The 12,848-nt window shown below is 41.7% G+C and overlaps 1 protein-coding gene across 1 annotated transcript in view; it reads right to left on the bottom strand.

Moving 5' to 3' along the window:
* Positions 1-1,401: 1,401 nt before the first annotated feature.
* LOC135918251 (uncharacterized) overlaps positions 1,402-12,848 on the bottom strand; it is a 13,549-nt gene continuing 2,102 nt past the window's right edge. The window contains exons 2-7 of the mRNA XM_065451946.1: positions 12,476-12,620; positions 11,807-12,018; positions 10,898-11,206; positions 6,697-6,838; positions 4,286-4,479; positions 1,402-1,631 (exon numbers count right to left, since the gene is read on the bottom strand). Of these exons, the coding sequence (XP_065308018.1) occupies positions 1,525-1,631; positions 4,286-4,479; positions 6,697-6,838; positions 10,898-11,206; positions 11,807-12,018; positions 12,476-12,618 (1,107 nt within the window). The 5' untranslated portion in view covers positions 12,619-12,620 and the 3' untranslated portion in view covers positions 1,402-1,524. The remainder of the gene's footprint in view (positions 1,632-4,285; positions 4,480-6,696; positions 6,839-10,897; positions 11,207-11,806; positions 12,019-12,475; positions 12,621-12,848) is intronic.

The following is a 12,848-nucleotide window of genomic DNA, read 5'->3' as shown; positions in this document are numbered from 1 at the left end:
GTCACACGTTGCCTGGCATCCGAGACCAACCTTTGTTGTGCTCACCACCATGTCCTGTACGGCTTAGCATCCAAGATGGGGAGTGCAACGCACTCGCAGAGAACACATTGCCTAGAGAATTTCTCAATTGTCTGTTGCATGGTAGCTCACAATAACATTTTTAACAATAAATAACAGATACAATTGCAGTAAAACCTCGTTAAACCGTAGCAGCTAAAACAGTAGTTTCGGTTTAAAAGTAGTAAAGTCAATTCCCCGACTCAGCGGCCATTGGACATAATGTATTTCGTATCCGCATAAACCGTACCAGCTTATTGCGTACGCATCGGTTAAAACGTAGCATTTCCACTTTTCGTCGCGCAAACACGGCGGTGCGTCGGCTTTATCGGGCGGCCCGGCAGAACAACAAACCTCAGAGATCGGAACAACAGCCTCCAAGCGCCCTGTGTGCTTGCGCGTGAAGCCACATCAACATCATTTCAACGCCGTGCCGCCGTGCCAGAGAGCGTTGTGGCGTCGTGCAAGCGAGGACTCACGCATTCCGAAGCTCGGATAAAAAAGACGCCGGGTGCTCAGCATAGAAGAAAAATTAGACATCGTCCGTGCTATCGAACGTGACACGAAGAAGTCGATGCTGGCCCGCGACGTGCATCTCCTGTTGACTACAGTGTGTGGCATTTGGAATGCGAAGAAGTTGCTCGGCAGCGCTGCTGCGACCGCGAAAAGATGTCGGCTACGAAGCTCGACTTTTCGCCATCGTTGCCTCTGTTGTTGCTGAAGTGTCCACTAGCGACAGTGATGAGGACGACACGGAAAACGACAGCACGGGCGATTCAGGCCCGACAGTGGCATAAGCTGCGCGTTACGTCAGCCTCATGAATGCAATTGTTGCGACAAGAACAGGGGCACGATAACGTAACTATTCCAAACGAAAAGTATTCCGAACTCCGGTACCCGGCAATGAAAAAGGCGCCCCGGGACTTGTGCAGCACTACTGCGCGCGTGCACGCAGAATACGTAACGCCAATGAGGAATCTGCCGTGCGAGTGTTTGCCGAGAAGAGGGGGCTGGCTGAGAAGCTGGCACGCAGCTTCTCAGCCGCTGTCGTCATGCTAGGCCGCTGCGGAACCAACCGAAAATAACACTTTTGTCGCGCGAAGTGAATAAATACTGCATGTTTTTTTCCTCTTTCATTGCACTCTCTCTGAGTTCCGTTTTCGACAGGTAAGTGGGCGATCTCATGCTATTTCGGTTAAACAGTACTACTGTTTAGTACGTAATTTTTTCAAGCTCCGGCCAGCTACTGTTTAACGAGGTTTCACTGTATAAGATAACAGGGTCTGTTGTGCATCTGCTCATGAAATGTGAAGCTACTCACAGAAAAAACATGAACAGCACAAATTGTTGCGAAAAAAAACTGTATTTTCCAACACTGTACAACATATGTATACAAGACTAGCAGTTTCATTTTTACATTATTTACACTGTTCAGTTCTTTTCTTTAATTTACATTTGTACTTTTGGCTACTGAAAGGCAGTTAAATCGATCAGGTTCTCACGACGCAAGTCACGCAGACTCCAGAAAAGCAGCTCTTCGCCAGGCAGTGCATCCCACGCAAACCAGTGCCACCCTGCACAATTTTAAAGCCTTCACTATAGCTCTCACGTAAGTAGTTTGCCCATCTACACACATTAGTAAACTGTCGTAATAGCTCTGCGGAAACCCGCAAGGTGGAGAGGAGTAATTAAGTGAAAATCAGACATCCACCCGTTTGTACGTTCATCGTACACTTTTGTATACAAGTACAGAAGGCAAACCTAAAGAGGCCCTGGGAAATCCTTGTAGGCCAACTTCAATAAAATTTATGTTTGGCTAAACTGGCTATAAATGAGTGGTGTATAGGTACTATTGAAGCAACCTTGGCAAAGCTCCAGGGCTGGTAATTGCCTGCTTTTCTTATTAACATCCTTTAATTATTAAACACCTGAGAAGACTATGCATGTGCCCACTGTTCATCAGGTACAATGCAAATATTGTACCATAGTCTCGAAGATTTTCAATGTGTTGTGGGCGCTGTCTGTTCTTGGAAGTCATGCTAAGGAAGTGCCGCACTGTTTCTCAATGTGCCTGTTCCGATTATCTGTCTACGACAGTCCCAGACTGGCCGAGGCAGCACTTTCAGCCAATGAATATTGCGTACGCAGCATCTTGGTAGTCCTGGACAGTTGGGGACAAAAAAAATCAGCAAGGCCCAATGTTTCAGGTTCTGCGTCATTTATGGCGAGCAGTAATGGCAAAGTTTTTTTCAGCTTCATTATCAAAAACGTCTGTTTTTGCTGGCTTTTCCTGATGCGTCCGCTCGTATTTTAAACATAAAATTTTGCAGACAGGCTGCTTTTCATCTTGTGGGGACACTTGACTTTCATGCATCCCCTGATATTGTTTTCCCTACATGGCTGCCGTCTCCTGTAATCCCGCTCTGCCGCATGGCATGGACTTCCTCTATTTGTTGTGCGCCCATCGGCACGTCCTATGGGTAGTAATTTGGCTAGAAGGCATTAGTGTATCAAAGGTGCAATAAATGCCCTTTTGATTGTTTTCACTACTGTGTTGTCATTCCTTTGTCCCAAGAGCATGTGTGAGACCCCACAACCTACACTATCTGAAACTAGGCTTTTTAAGTGGTCCAACATTTTGTTGTCATTGGTTTTGATATGTGTTCACTCAGAAGGTTCCCAAGCGACTCTATTTTGTGTAAGTTCATCCAAAAATCCACTTGTTTCAAGGAAACTGATTCTGGAAAGTGAGAACAGCTGATACTACTAGTATTAATTTCTGGATAATATGAATATATTTACTGTTACAATCTGAACTTCATGCACTAATCATCTTTTTACTTAGTAAGTGGAGCGGGCAGGTCATTTGAGCTACATATGTTTTGTGCAATCTTGAGAAATCTGTGTCATCAAGAATCCAATTGATCTCTTACCATGTCCTTCCAGGTTAAAAGATGCTCACACATGTTGTGGTTATCACAACCCAGTGATTGCCTTTCTCGCACACATTTCTTCTTTGTCTACCAAAATTCTTCACACCATTTCACCTAAGTTCTAAAGCAACGTGTGATCACAACTTCACATAATGTCTCTGAATGATTGATGGTTCACGTGACAGCAAAATTTGCATTTTTCAAAAACTCTAGCATTGCCACGTATGGCACTATAGCTTCTGAATAATGACACTGCTATTAAATGGTTAGGCAAAGTATGCATTACAACTGGCATGATACTGAAGCTTTTTATGCCAGCATGAAGTTCTTGGTTTTGGCATAGCGAAAGAAATGCCAATAAAAATGCACATTCAGCCAAATTGTACACTTGACCTGATTAGGCATACTGCTGTCAAATGCAATGCACACGTCCATCAGTTTGACACAAGCAAAACAATGTGCACTACAACATTTCTTCTTGCACTTTATCTAAGACATTGTTGTTTTGTTTTACAAGCATTAATGTTAGCAAAGTATCCACACTGCTAAGGCATTCAAGATATATTAAATGCTGATGTTATTTTCCATACCCTGTTCAGGCTTCAGCTGCAGTGAGAGCCGTGTGCTGATATCACTGAGCAACATCATGCCATCTCATATGCACAGGTAAGAGACAAATATGCGCACCGTGCAACATACAGTGCAGCCCACTGTTGGTGGGAACACTCCTATGTATAATACTGTACAGGTGAAGTTATGTCAATTCACTACTCAGGCATGTACAAAGCTGCCAGCGTTGCCAACTGAAAGTAGTCTGCTGGAAAACAGGCCAATCACACACTTGCCAGAGAAAAAGATTCACATGTACTCAACACTCGTGCCCCTTAACTGTGGATTGCTCTGTACATAAATGTTTTGTTCCTTCGTGGCCTCTTCACTGGTCTGACTTCACATTACTTATGCCATAAACAAACATTTTGTGTGGGGCATGGCACAGGTATTTTCATCTCATACCTATGCATTTGAAAGATGGCACAGTAACATGCACAAAGTCAAGTGGTCTCAGAGGCTACAGTAGATTGTTGCACTGTGCTGCTGCACAAGTGTTAACACAATTTCACTTAAAGTGAAAAAGGAATTTTCGCACATAATAAATCTAGGAGTACCAAATTACAGCCATGACTTGGTAGTTAAAACTTCATGTCAGCACTTCTTTGACAGGATCCTGTTTTGTACTGATGCACGGTTCCCACAATGACATCAACTGCTGCAGTTACTGCAGAGGATCACTTCACCTGTACATACAGCATCCTTGGGTGCAGCAGGCTCTGCTGCTGTCTCAGCCAACTTGCCCACCATGAATATGTTAATCCAGTGGTATCCCTCGGACACTTGCACCATCTCCACCACTGAGCAGACACAAGGTTCCACAAGAACGAGGCCAGTCTCCTCCTTTGTAGCACGCACGGCGGCTGCCTCCCAAGATTCACTGGAATGTAAGAACAAATGGACAACGCGACAAATTTTTGAAAGGGGGCTGCTGTTTGGGGGAAGCAGTGCAATTATACGCACGATAATGAAAGAGAAGATATACACAGCACAGGTGTGTGTCTTTCTTTCCCCAACATCCAAGTCCTAGTTATGCTGTTTCCGCGAATCGTACTGACATGACATTTTTGACTTGTCATATTTTTCTGTTAAATGAAAATCCAACCCTTCTAAACCTTAGAAGAAATACTTATAAGCACCAAAGCAACCCAAATGATTTACTAAGATACTTGTTTCTAAGACCCAATTTTGTTTTCAGTATAACCAGAGAGCTTCCACTGGGGTTAGTTGGTAGTATGACACAGCACGAGGCACTGTTCACTGCACCTATACTGTTACACAAAGTACAAAATATTTCGTCTTTTGTGTAACAGTATAGTGCAGTGAACAGAACGATACCCAGAGAGCGGATGCACCACAAAGCCACTATATATACACTGGCTTGCTCTATACCTGTGATAGCTGTGACTGCAAGCGCAGCCAGAAAAACATGCGTGGCAATCTCATTAATTTATTTACGAGCAACACCATCATGCCTACCCTTATTGCTGCAAATTTTGCTCTGTCAGTGTCGCAATAATGTCAATGACAATAGGTCCATAATTTCTTGACAACTTTAATAACAAAATGGAATATCTTGTGAGTGTTTTCCGATCATCATACTTGGCAAAAGTGGTCCTTTGATGCATGAAAAGTGTGTGATAAAGTTTCTACAACTTAAAAAACTATGTGCTCTTTTAAAAGGGCCCTGCAACATTTTTTTTTTCTTTATATGGTAAATAAACCTGTCGGGCTGCTACAGATTGCGCTGATGAACACCTGAGGCAAATATTACTTCACATGCAATAGGGAACCTAAAATGTCACCCCTTTCTGTTAACTCATTAAAATTTCTGCCACTTTTCATGTTCCCTGTGATGAACCAATGAACACCTTTGAATCAAGAATGGAGAAGTTTCATAAATGCAAAAATTGCCAAATCAGCCGTTAGCTTTCACTGCTGATTTTATCAATTAAAGCTAGTATGTGAACACTTCTGATCATGATATTAACTTAGAAACGAACATTTAATCAATGAAACACAGTAAAGCCTCGACATAGCAAAGTCTTATTTGACATTAAAGCACCTTCATTATATCTGACATTCACTATAAGCATACATTACATATGCAGCTTTCTTTCCTATGTATTTATGGTCAGTGTTTTAATGGCTATTTAACAAAATGTCCTATACTCGTTTTCAATGTATTTAGTTGATTCTTTTTTTTAACTATGCTACTCTGGACACCTTGGTTCAAATCAACTTCCTATAAATAAGTATGGCGCCTTGAACAAGAGCAGATACACAATAGACTTTTTTCATAATTGTGCAGCCAGCTTTCTTGCTAGGCAGTTTGCCCTAGTAATGGTGGCGCACTTATATTTGGAAACAATGTGTACAAGCACCAATTACTTGTATTATGACACGGAAAATGTGGGCATTCCTCTCATGATGCTGTCATGCATAAGAAAATATCCCCACCATTCGCAGCTAGAACTTCGTTTTCATATTGTCACATTGTTGTGACAGCATAGAATAACACAATGTCAAAAGTGTGACTTCAAAACGTTAACTCTTTATTGGGTGATACTGTGCCCAACAAAAAAAGTGGCAATCAAAGCACAATGATACCAGCGAGCACAGTCGGAGACTGACAAAATCTGATCTGCAGATCAGATGCTTCGGCTATTTATACATGACTCAATAAACCTTCCAGCATAATCGCCTGTGCTCGTGTAAGTTCTAGAGTATACATATAACAACATTGCGGTCGTGCACACAATTTGATTACATGAGGCTCGGCAACAACATAGACAACAGATAGAACAATCAATCAATAACATTAGAGAAACTTACGATACAAAAAGGCGCCTTGCACTGAGTGATAACCTTTAAAATTTGTTAGCCGGTGGAATGCAGTCACCAAATAAAAATAAAAAAGTACTGTGCATGTTAATATGAACAATGACTGGTGCCTTTATAAGTTGGGTACATTTGTCGTGCAGAGAAGCGCAGTTGCGAATGATGAAAAGAGTCTATAAAATAAAGTGTGGAGTCAGTGTACAAGCAAACCTGTTGGCTGCCGAATGTGCAAAGAAATGCACCTACACACACATACCCAAAGTGCAAGAAGTCTCCGGGCACCATGTAGAGACCCCTCGCCCATGAGCACCTGGTGCGCAAGCCAAGCAGGATGCATCCTGGATGTTTCCTGCTCAGCAAAAGGACCTCCACACGAACCTTTGGCTCTTTCGATATGCCTGTTACAAAGGAACAACAAAAGAGATGCAGCACTGGTCACGTTTAACTCATTGAGAACGAGTTTGGCAGTGCCAATATTAACTGTCTGGCATTCTTTTTACGCCTAACAATAGGGTGTGGAGTCTTGTTTCAAAGCTTGCATGTGGCTCTTATTCACTCACACAGTTATTCTTAAAATTTACTTACTACTTTTTCAATTACTCACATAAGCTGTGTGGGAAGGCACAATGCCAAGAATGTTTTACAGGAGGCAAAACTTCCATTTACCTGACTAGCAAACTAATGCAGGTACTTTAGGTTGTAGTGTCCTTTAGAGGCAGGAGTCAAAAGGGGAACACCTGCTGCTCTGACCAGCAGCACAGAAGATATTTAAGACCAAATACAGCTGGGGAGATGCCAAATCTTTCTGACTTTTCAAATTAGCATGATGCAACAATAGAAGTTCTGTTGCCTTTATGAGAAAGGGGATATGTCTATGCCAAAGGACTGTTTTCAGCAATAAATCCAGCATTCTTCCCTACAAAGGACAAAATGAAAACTCTGTGGCTCCTGGCAGCGAGCATAATCATGTGGGCATTAAAGGGACATTCGTTTCAAAGCTGGGTTTAAGATGGCCATTGCGTTTTGTAAATAATTGCTGTAGCAAAAGGATTCAACCCCAAAACTGTAGAATGGCACATTTTCTATGCAAGTGGGCATGTAGTCAAGTGCATTTACAATTTTTTGCCACACTGTGTAGGTGTTAGTTGCGTGACTTGTCTTTCACAGTTTAGTGGATGCCAATTATTTTAATTTGGTGACGGGCAAGCATATCTTCCAAGTCAGTACGGTGTTCATCAATCCTTCTGGGCTTGCCGAGCACCAACATCCTGGTGAAAATAGACGACAAGAAGGGGGGGAGAATGTCAAGTCCTCTATGGTTTCTTTCCTTCTTTTTTTTCATCAGGGGGTGATGGCGGGGCATCATTTGTGAATTTGTACAAATGATGTACAATTCGAAAAAAATATATATAAGAAATAAATAAAGAAAGAAACTTGGCTCTGGATTCAAAAAGATAAAGAGAGATAAAAAGATAAAGAGAGATAAGAAAAGATCTCAAAAAGCCCACGCTTTTAACATTTGCTTGTCTATCACTGCTTAAAATTTGAGAAATTTAATCTCCAGAAATTTTTCAAAATATTAGCACACAATAAAATTTCATACAAACTAAAACAAATTGAGTGCCCAACACTAAGGGCCATTCACTGTATTCTGGTTATTGAGAAGACAGACATGTACACAATGCTTGGTGATGAGTCTGTATTCTGCCTGAAGAGATCTTCCCATTCATTATGAGCCTTGAATTTCCATCTCCCGCGTTCCCTGTATTTTCCTTGGGTGCCTAATATACGTAATATGCATCCACAGCATGAATGCATATTCTTAATAATTCTTCATAATTAGGCATAATGTACTCGAATGCAGTTGTTAAACTTAGGCATTCTGCAGCTGCCCTGTATGCGTGCGAGAGAAGCAAACACTGGCCCGTCCTGCCGAAACGTTTTAGTTGATTACATGAGTTATGGAGATCTAACTGTACATACTCACATGTATTACTTACTTGATTAAAGTAACAAGCTTTCTTGAAGTGATAGATCAGATTGATCTTACGGTCACAGGACAACACCACCTTAGCAATCAGATATGCAGGGTGGAGGGCACTAAAATAACTTTCACCACCCTGGTTTCCTCAACATGCACTTCAATGAAACATGGATGCTTCTGCACTCCACCTCAGCCAAGACACAGCTGCTGCAGCCAGGAATCAAAGCAATGACCTTGCTCAGCAGCAGAACATCATAGGCACTGAACTGCAGCGGTGGAGAGTTCCATTATTCTCCTGTGGCAGGTAACAATGAGCTGCCTCGCTTACGGCAGGAGCTGGCCTGGCATTAGACATGGTCGTGTGGATGACAGCTGAAGAATCAGCAAAGATGGCAATTTCTCTCGTGTTCTCAGCACGCCGTGCCGGATGAACTTTGTCCTCGTTGCCACCACAATAACAGTAGTGCTACACTTTCATTGGCTACATTACATGACGTACATTTGCCTTTAACAAGTGCATCACATCACTAACAAATAAGCTGAACGAAGACCTTGCTAAAATCTCAATGTGGTGAGAACAAAATAAGCTGCAAATTAAACATGAGAAGACCAAATTTGTCATTTTCACTTCAAATCAGCAATAGCCAGAACTATGCTATTTCCATGCTATTTACATTAACCATCACTCGATCCATGCAATTAACCATTGTACTTATTTAGGAGTGGAATTTGGTTGTCACCCTAAATTTAACCTTCACATAGCTAACAATAACAAAGAAATGCAGCAGATCCAACGAGTTGGAATCTATGTACAGCGAAGCTTTGTGTGAGCACATAAAGACTAAAACATGAGTACATGCATGGACGCATACACGCACATTCCCACAAGGACGGGCATTCACAAATTATACTGAGCCTTTTGTTAAGTGGAGTTGCTGACTACTAGTGAGCATGACGGGCATTTTAAACGTGTCATGGTTTCAGAGGCAGCATGCTCATATGTGAATTTACGTAGCGCAATTCAAATGCATTTTAACCGCAAGAAGCATTTATTTCCCCATTACCGTGCAGCCATGGGTGCGCAAAGGCAAGCTTTGTGGTTCTTTTTTGTGTTCATTTCCCCCCCATGACCGGCACCATCACTGCTACAGATGCGAGCACCATCTGCTGGTGCTGCAAGGAACTCAGCCGTGCAAGTACTTGTGGTTGGTAGCTTTGACGGGGCGGCCGGCCAAGACCTACGGCGTGAGACCTAACAGCCGGGCGCCAAGCGGCGCAGAAGAAGAGCCGGACCGCTCAAGTCGGGGATCAGACAAAGAATGCATTTACTCCAGTGCGGAGAAAGGAACCATGTCAAGGTACACTTACAGCATTGGGCGCAGAGTAGTGCTAGCAGTCATGACCATTCAAAACCGAAACTGGATAACGAAACAGGAAACCACAGTGCTCCGCTGTGACTGGGTGACCTATTCGGCAAGGTAACAGCCAGGCCGCAGCTCCCATGATCATGAAACCCGACAAAGTTTGTAAAGGAAAGCTTCCTTTTTAAAGGATGGCATGGAAAATACATGCTTTAATTAAAGCTCACTGATGCTTTTCACTATCAACTCCATGTTGCTTTATTGCGCTTTTGTTCTCCCTCATATTAACTGAAAAATAGTATCACAGGGTAACACTTACAGCAATCACCTAATGTCACTGCAAGCAAATGAAAATTAAGCAATTTGTATAAATAATATTTTCCTCACACAACACCTGCATAATTCAATTACGAGCTAATAATATTCTGAGTGTAACTGATATTGTTAAATATAACTTTGCCATTTCTATTTTCAGGTATTAAACAATAATGTTCCGGTATAGCCACCATCAAAAAAACATCAATATGTTTTGTATAGAGTATGAACTTCATTTTAGAATGTGTTCGAACCAACTATAGCATATAGTTGGTACATTTTTCAGCCTTACCACTCTGGAACACCCAACCATTACCTCTAAAATTGCAAAAAGCTCGAAGATTTCAAACAGAACTAAAAAGCTTCTTTTAGCTACTGAAAAATAATTTTACCTTCCTATACTATAGCATTCGCTGTTTTTAATATATTTAATTTGCCATGTTTTTATTTTTTTATTTTCCTGCAGTATTGCATTGACATTCTTTTGGTTACTGAATTATTGTACCTATAAATTTTTTCACTTCTCACAATTTATTCATAGCCATATGATGTATTTTGATCACTCGTACATTGTAACATTTTGTAGGATTTTACAGTTACAAGTTTCACAAGTGTTGTCACTGCTGTTACATGTAATTCTTGTCATCGTGCACAGGAGATCCCAATTCAAGCTCCAATGACTTCCTCCTGAATACACATCTCTTGTAACTTCTACTTTACTACTGATATGAATAAACTGACTCTGACACTCCCTGTCACTGGCCACTACAATGACACACAAAAGAAATCACACTTACCTTCATCTTTGCTCAAGTTCACAAATGGAGTGAGAGCACTGACCAGTTGCTGCTGTTTCTCAGATGGCAACATCTTGACTTGACGAATAACACTGTCCACAATGCCATCAGTGCACTTCTCCAGGGCCTTTAGCTGCCTGTCCTTCTCAGCCAACTTGATCTTAAGCTCAGCACAGAGAGCTACATAGTGGCGCAGTGAATCAGCCAATGGTGGTGCTGGTGCCAGTGGTGCTGGTGGTAATGCTGATAGTGGAGATGATGTTAGTGGTAATCCTGGCGTTGGCGCAGTGTATGCATGGTCCACTCTCACTGCACAAGTACAGAGTGTAAAGTGAAAAAAACATTAAAAGGAACAAAACTGTAGACACGAGTATGCACACACACATATGCACATGCAAGAGGAAAGCAACATTGGTGAATGAGTTATACATGCTCAAAAAAAAAATTTACTGTTATGATCTATACAATATAACCTTGCAAAAGGATACAGTGAACCAATAAAAACTATTCAAGCAGTTTTTACCTTCTGCTATTGAGGGGTAGCTAGTAGGAGAGGGCACAATGTGCGCCTAGTTGCAACATTATGCAGAATTGGCTACGCTTATTTGCAAGTGCCACATGTCAGTGCCAATGGCTTGGCCACTGTTGGGTTGCTTGCTTCAACCAAATATGAAATATTTGCCTCCATCTTGCCTCCACATGTAATCAGCAGACAAACCTAATGTTAGAATGTAAAATAGACAGGTATATGTGCAACAAACAGCAATTTGAAGATGTGTGACCTGCTTGGAAGTGTTCCACAGGTGGCTTGCTTTAAAATATTTATTTTGATTAAAGTCACAAAAACAAATATATTTTTTACTAAAAGCCTCATTTACGGCTTAATGCAATTTATACACTGAATCTTACCAGCTCCCTCATTAGGCTCAAAGTCTTCCAGCCTGCGTACATCTTTGCCAAACAATGTTGGAACAGCATTCCAGATGAGGCGCTGGTAGGTGTGTGCATTCATGAACTGCGAGTCGTGGAAATGAAGCTGGCACAACACTCTGGTGTACAGGCTCTTTTCAGGGTGGCTCTTGAGGTCTTGACGATTGCAATTTGCAAGCCACTGGTTGCGTCTGCATGCGACAGGAAAGTTTGTGACATCCTCCCTCTCAAAGTCCATGCAAAACAAATTCCACTGCACATTGCGGTGCTGATGTTCTGGTAATAGGCATAACATGTTAAGAGACTGAGAGATGACTGCGTGGATTAAAGAGAATGTGGGTAGGGTTACATTCTTGCTGGCTTGCGTAATGCAAATAAAAAAAGAGAGAGGGGAAAAAAAAAGACGGGGCAGTCATTAGTGAACCCAAGAACACATTTTCATAGTAATCATAGCACAACATATTGATACAGAAAAATTATGTCAGTCAGCTCTGAAAGAAATAAACTATTTGGTTCGATGAGACCAGTTCGAAACAAGTTCCGAATATATATTCATAATGTTTAAAGAGGCAAATGATACCATTACTATGAACACATAACCCTACAATTTCAAGAACGAAATGGAAAAGAAAAGTAGGGTGGCCTTGCCTTTGCTCATCTGAAGGCAGACGGAAATAACGCACACGTCTGCGTTCTCCAATGCTCGGGCAACCTGGCGCTATGCACTTGTGGTTTTGAGGCTTGCCAATTTGATCAGGGAGCAACACCTTAGGCTTCAAGATGCTCGTCATTGCTTGGCAGAGCACAGGGAATACAAAAATAGGCAATCAGAAAAGACTAGAGACCACTGTCACATGCATTCAAGAAAATTGAACACCAAATGGAACTTTCTTTTTTTTTTTTTTCAATACATGCACGATACGTGTATTAATCCCGCTATGGTTTTATTTTCAAGCAAAGATCACAGAATGATTCATGGAAACAATGAGAAGACATGGGACATATTACTCTCCATAGAGAG

Source organism: Dermacentor albipictus, chromosome 1 (genome assembly GCF_038994185.2).
Source record: "Dermacentor albipictus isolate Rhodes 1998 colony chromosome 1, USDA_Dalb.pri_finalv2, whole genome shotgun sequence".
Taxonomy (NCBI): domain Eukaryota; kingdom Metazoa; phylum Arthropoda; class Arachnida; order Ixodida; family Ixodidae; genus Dermacentor; species Dermacentor albipictus.
Note: the sequence above shows the minus strand (reverse complement) of the source record. Positions and strands in the feature narration are given on the sequence as shown.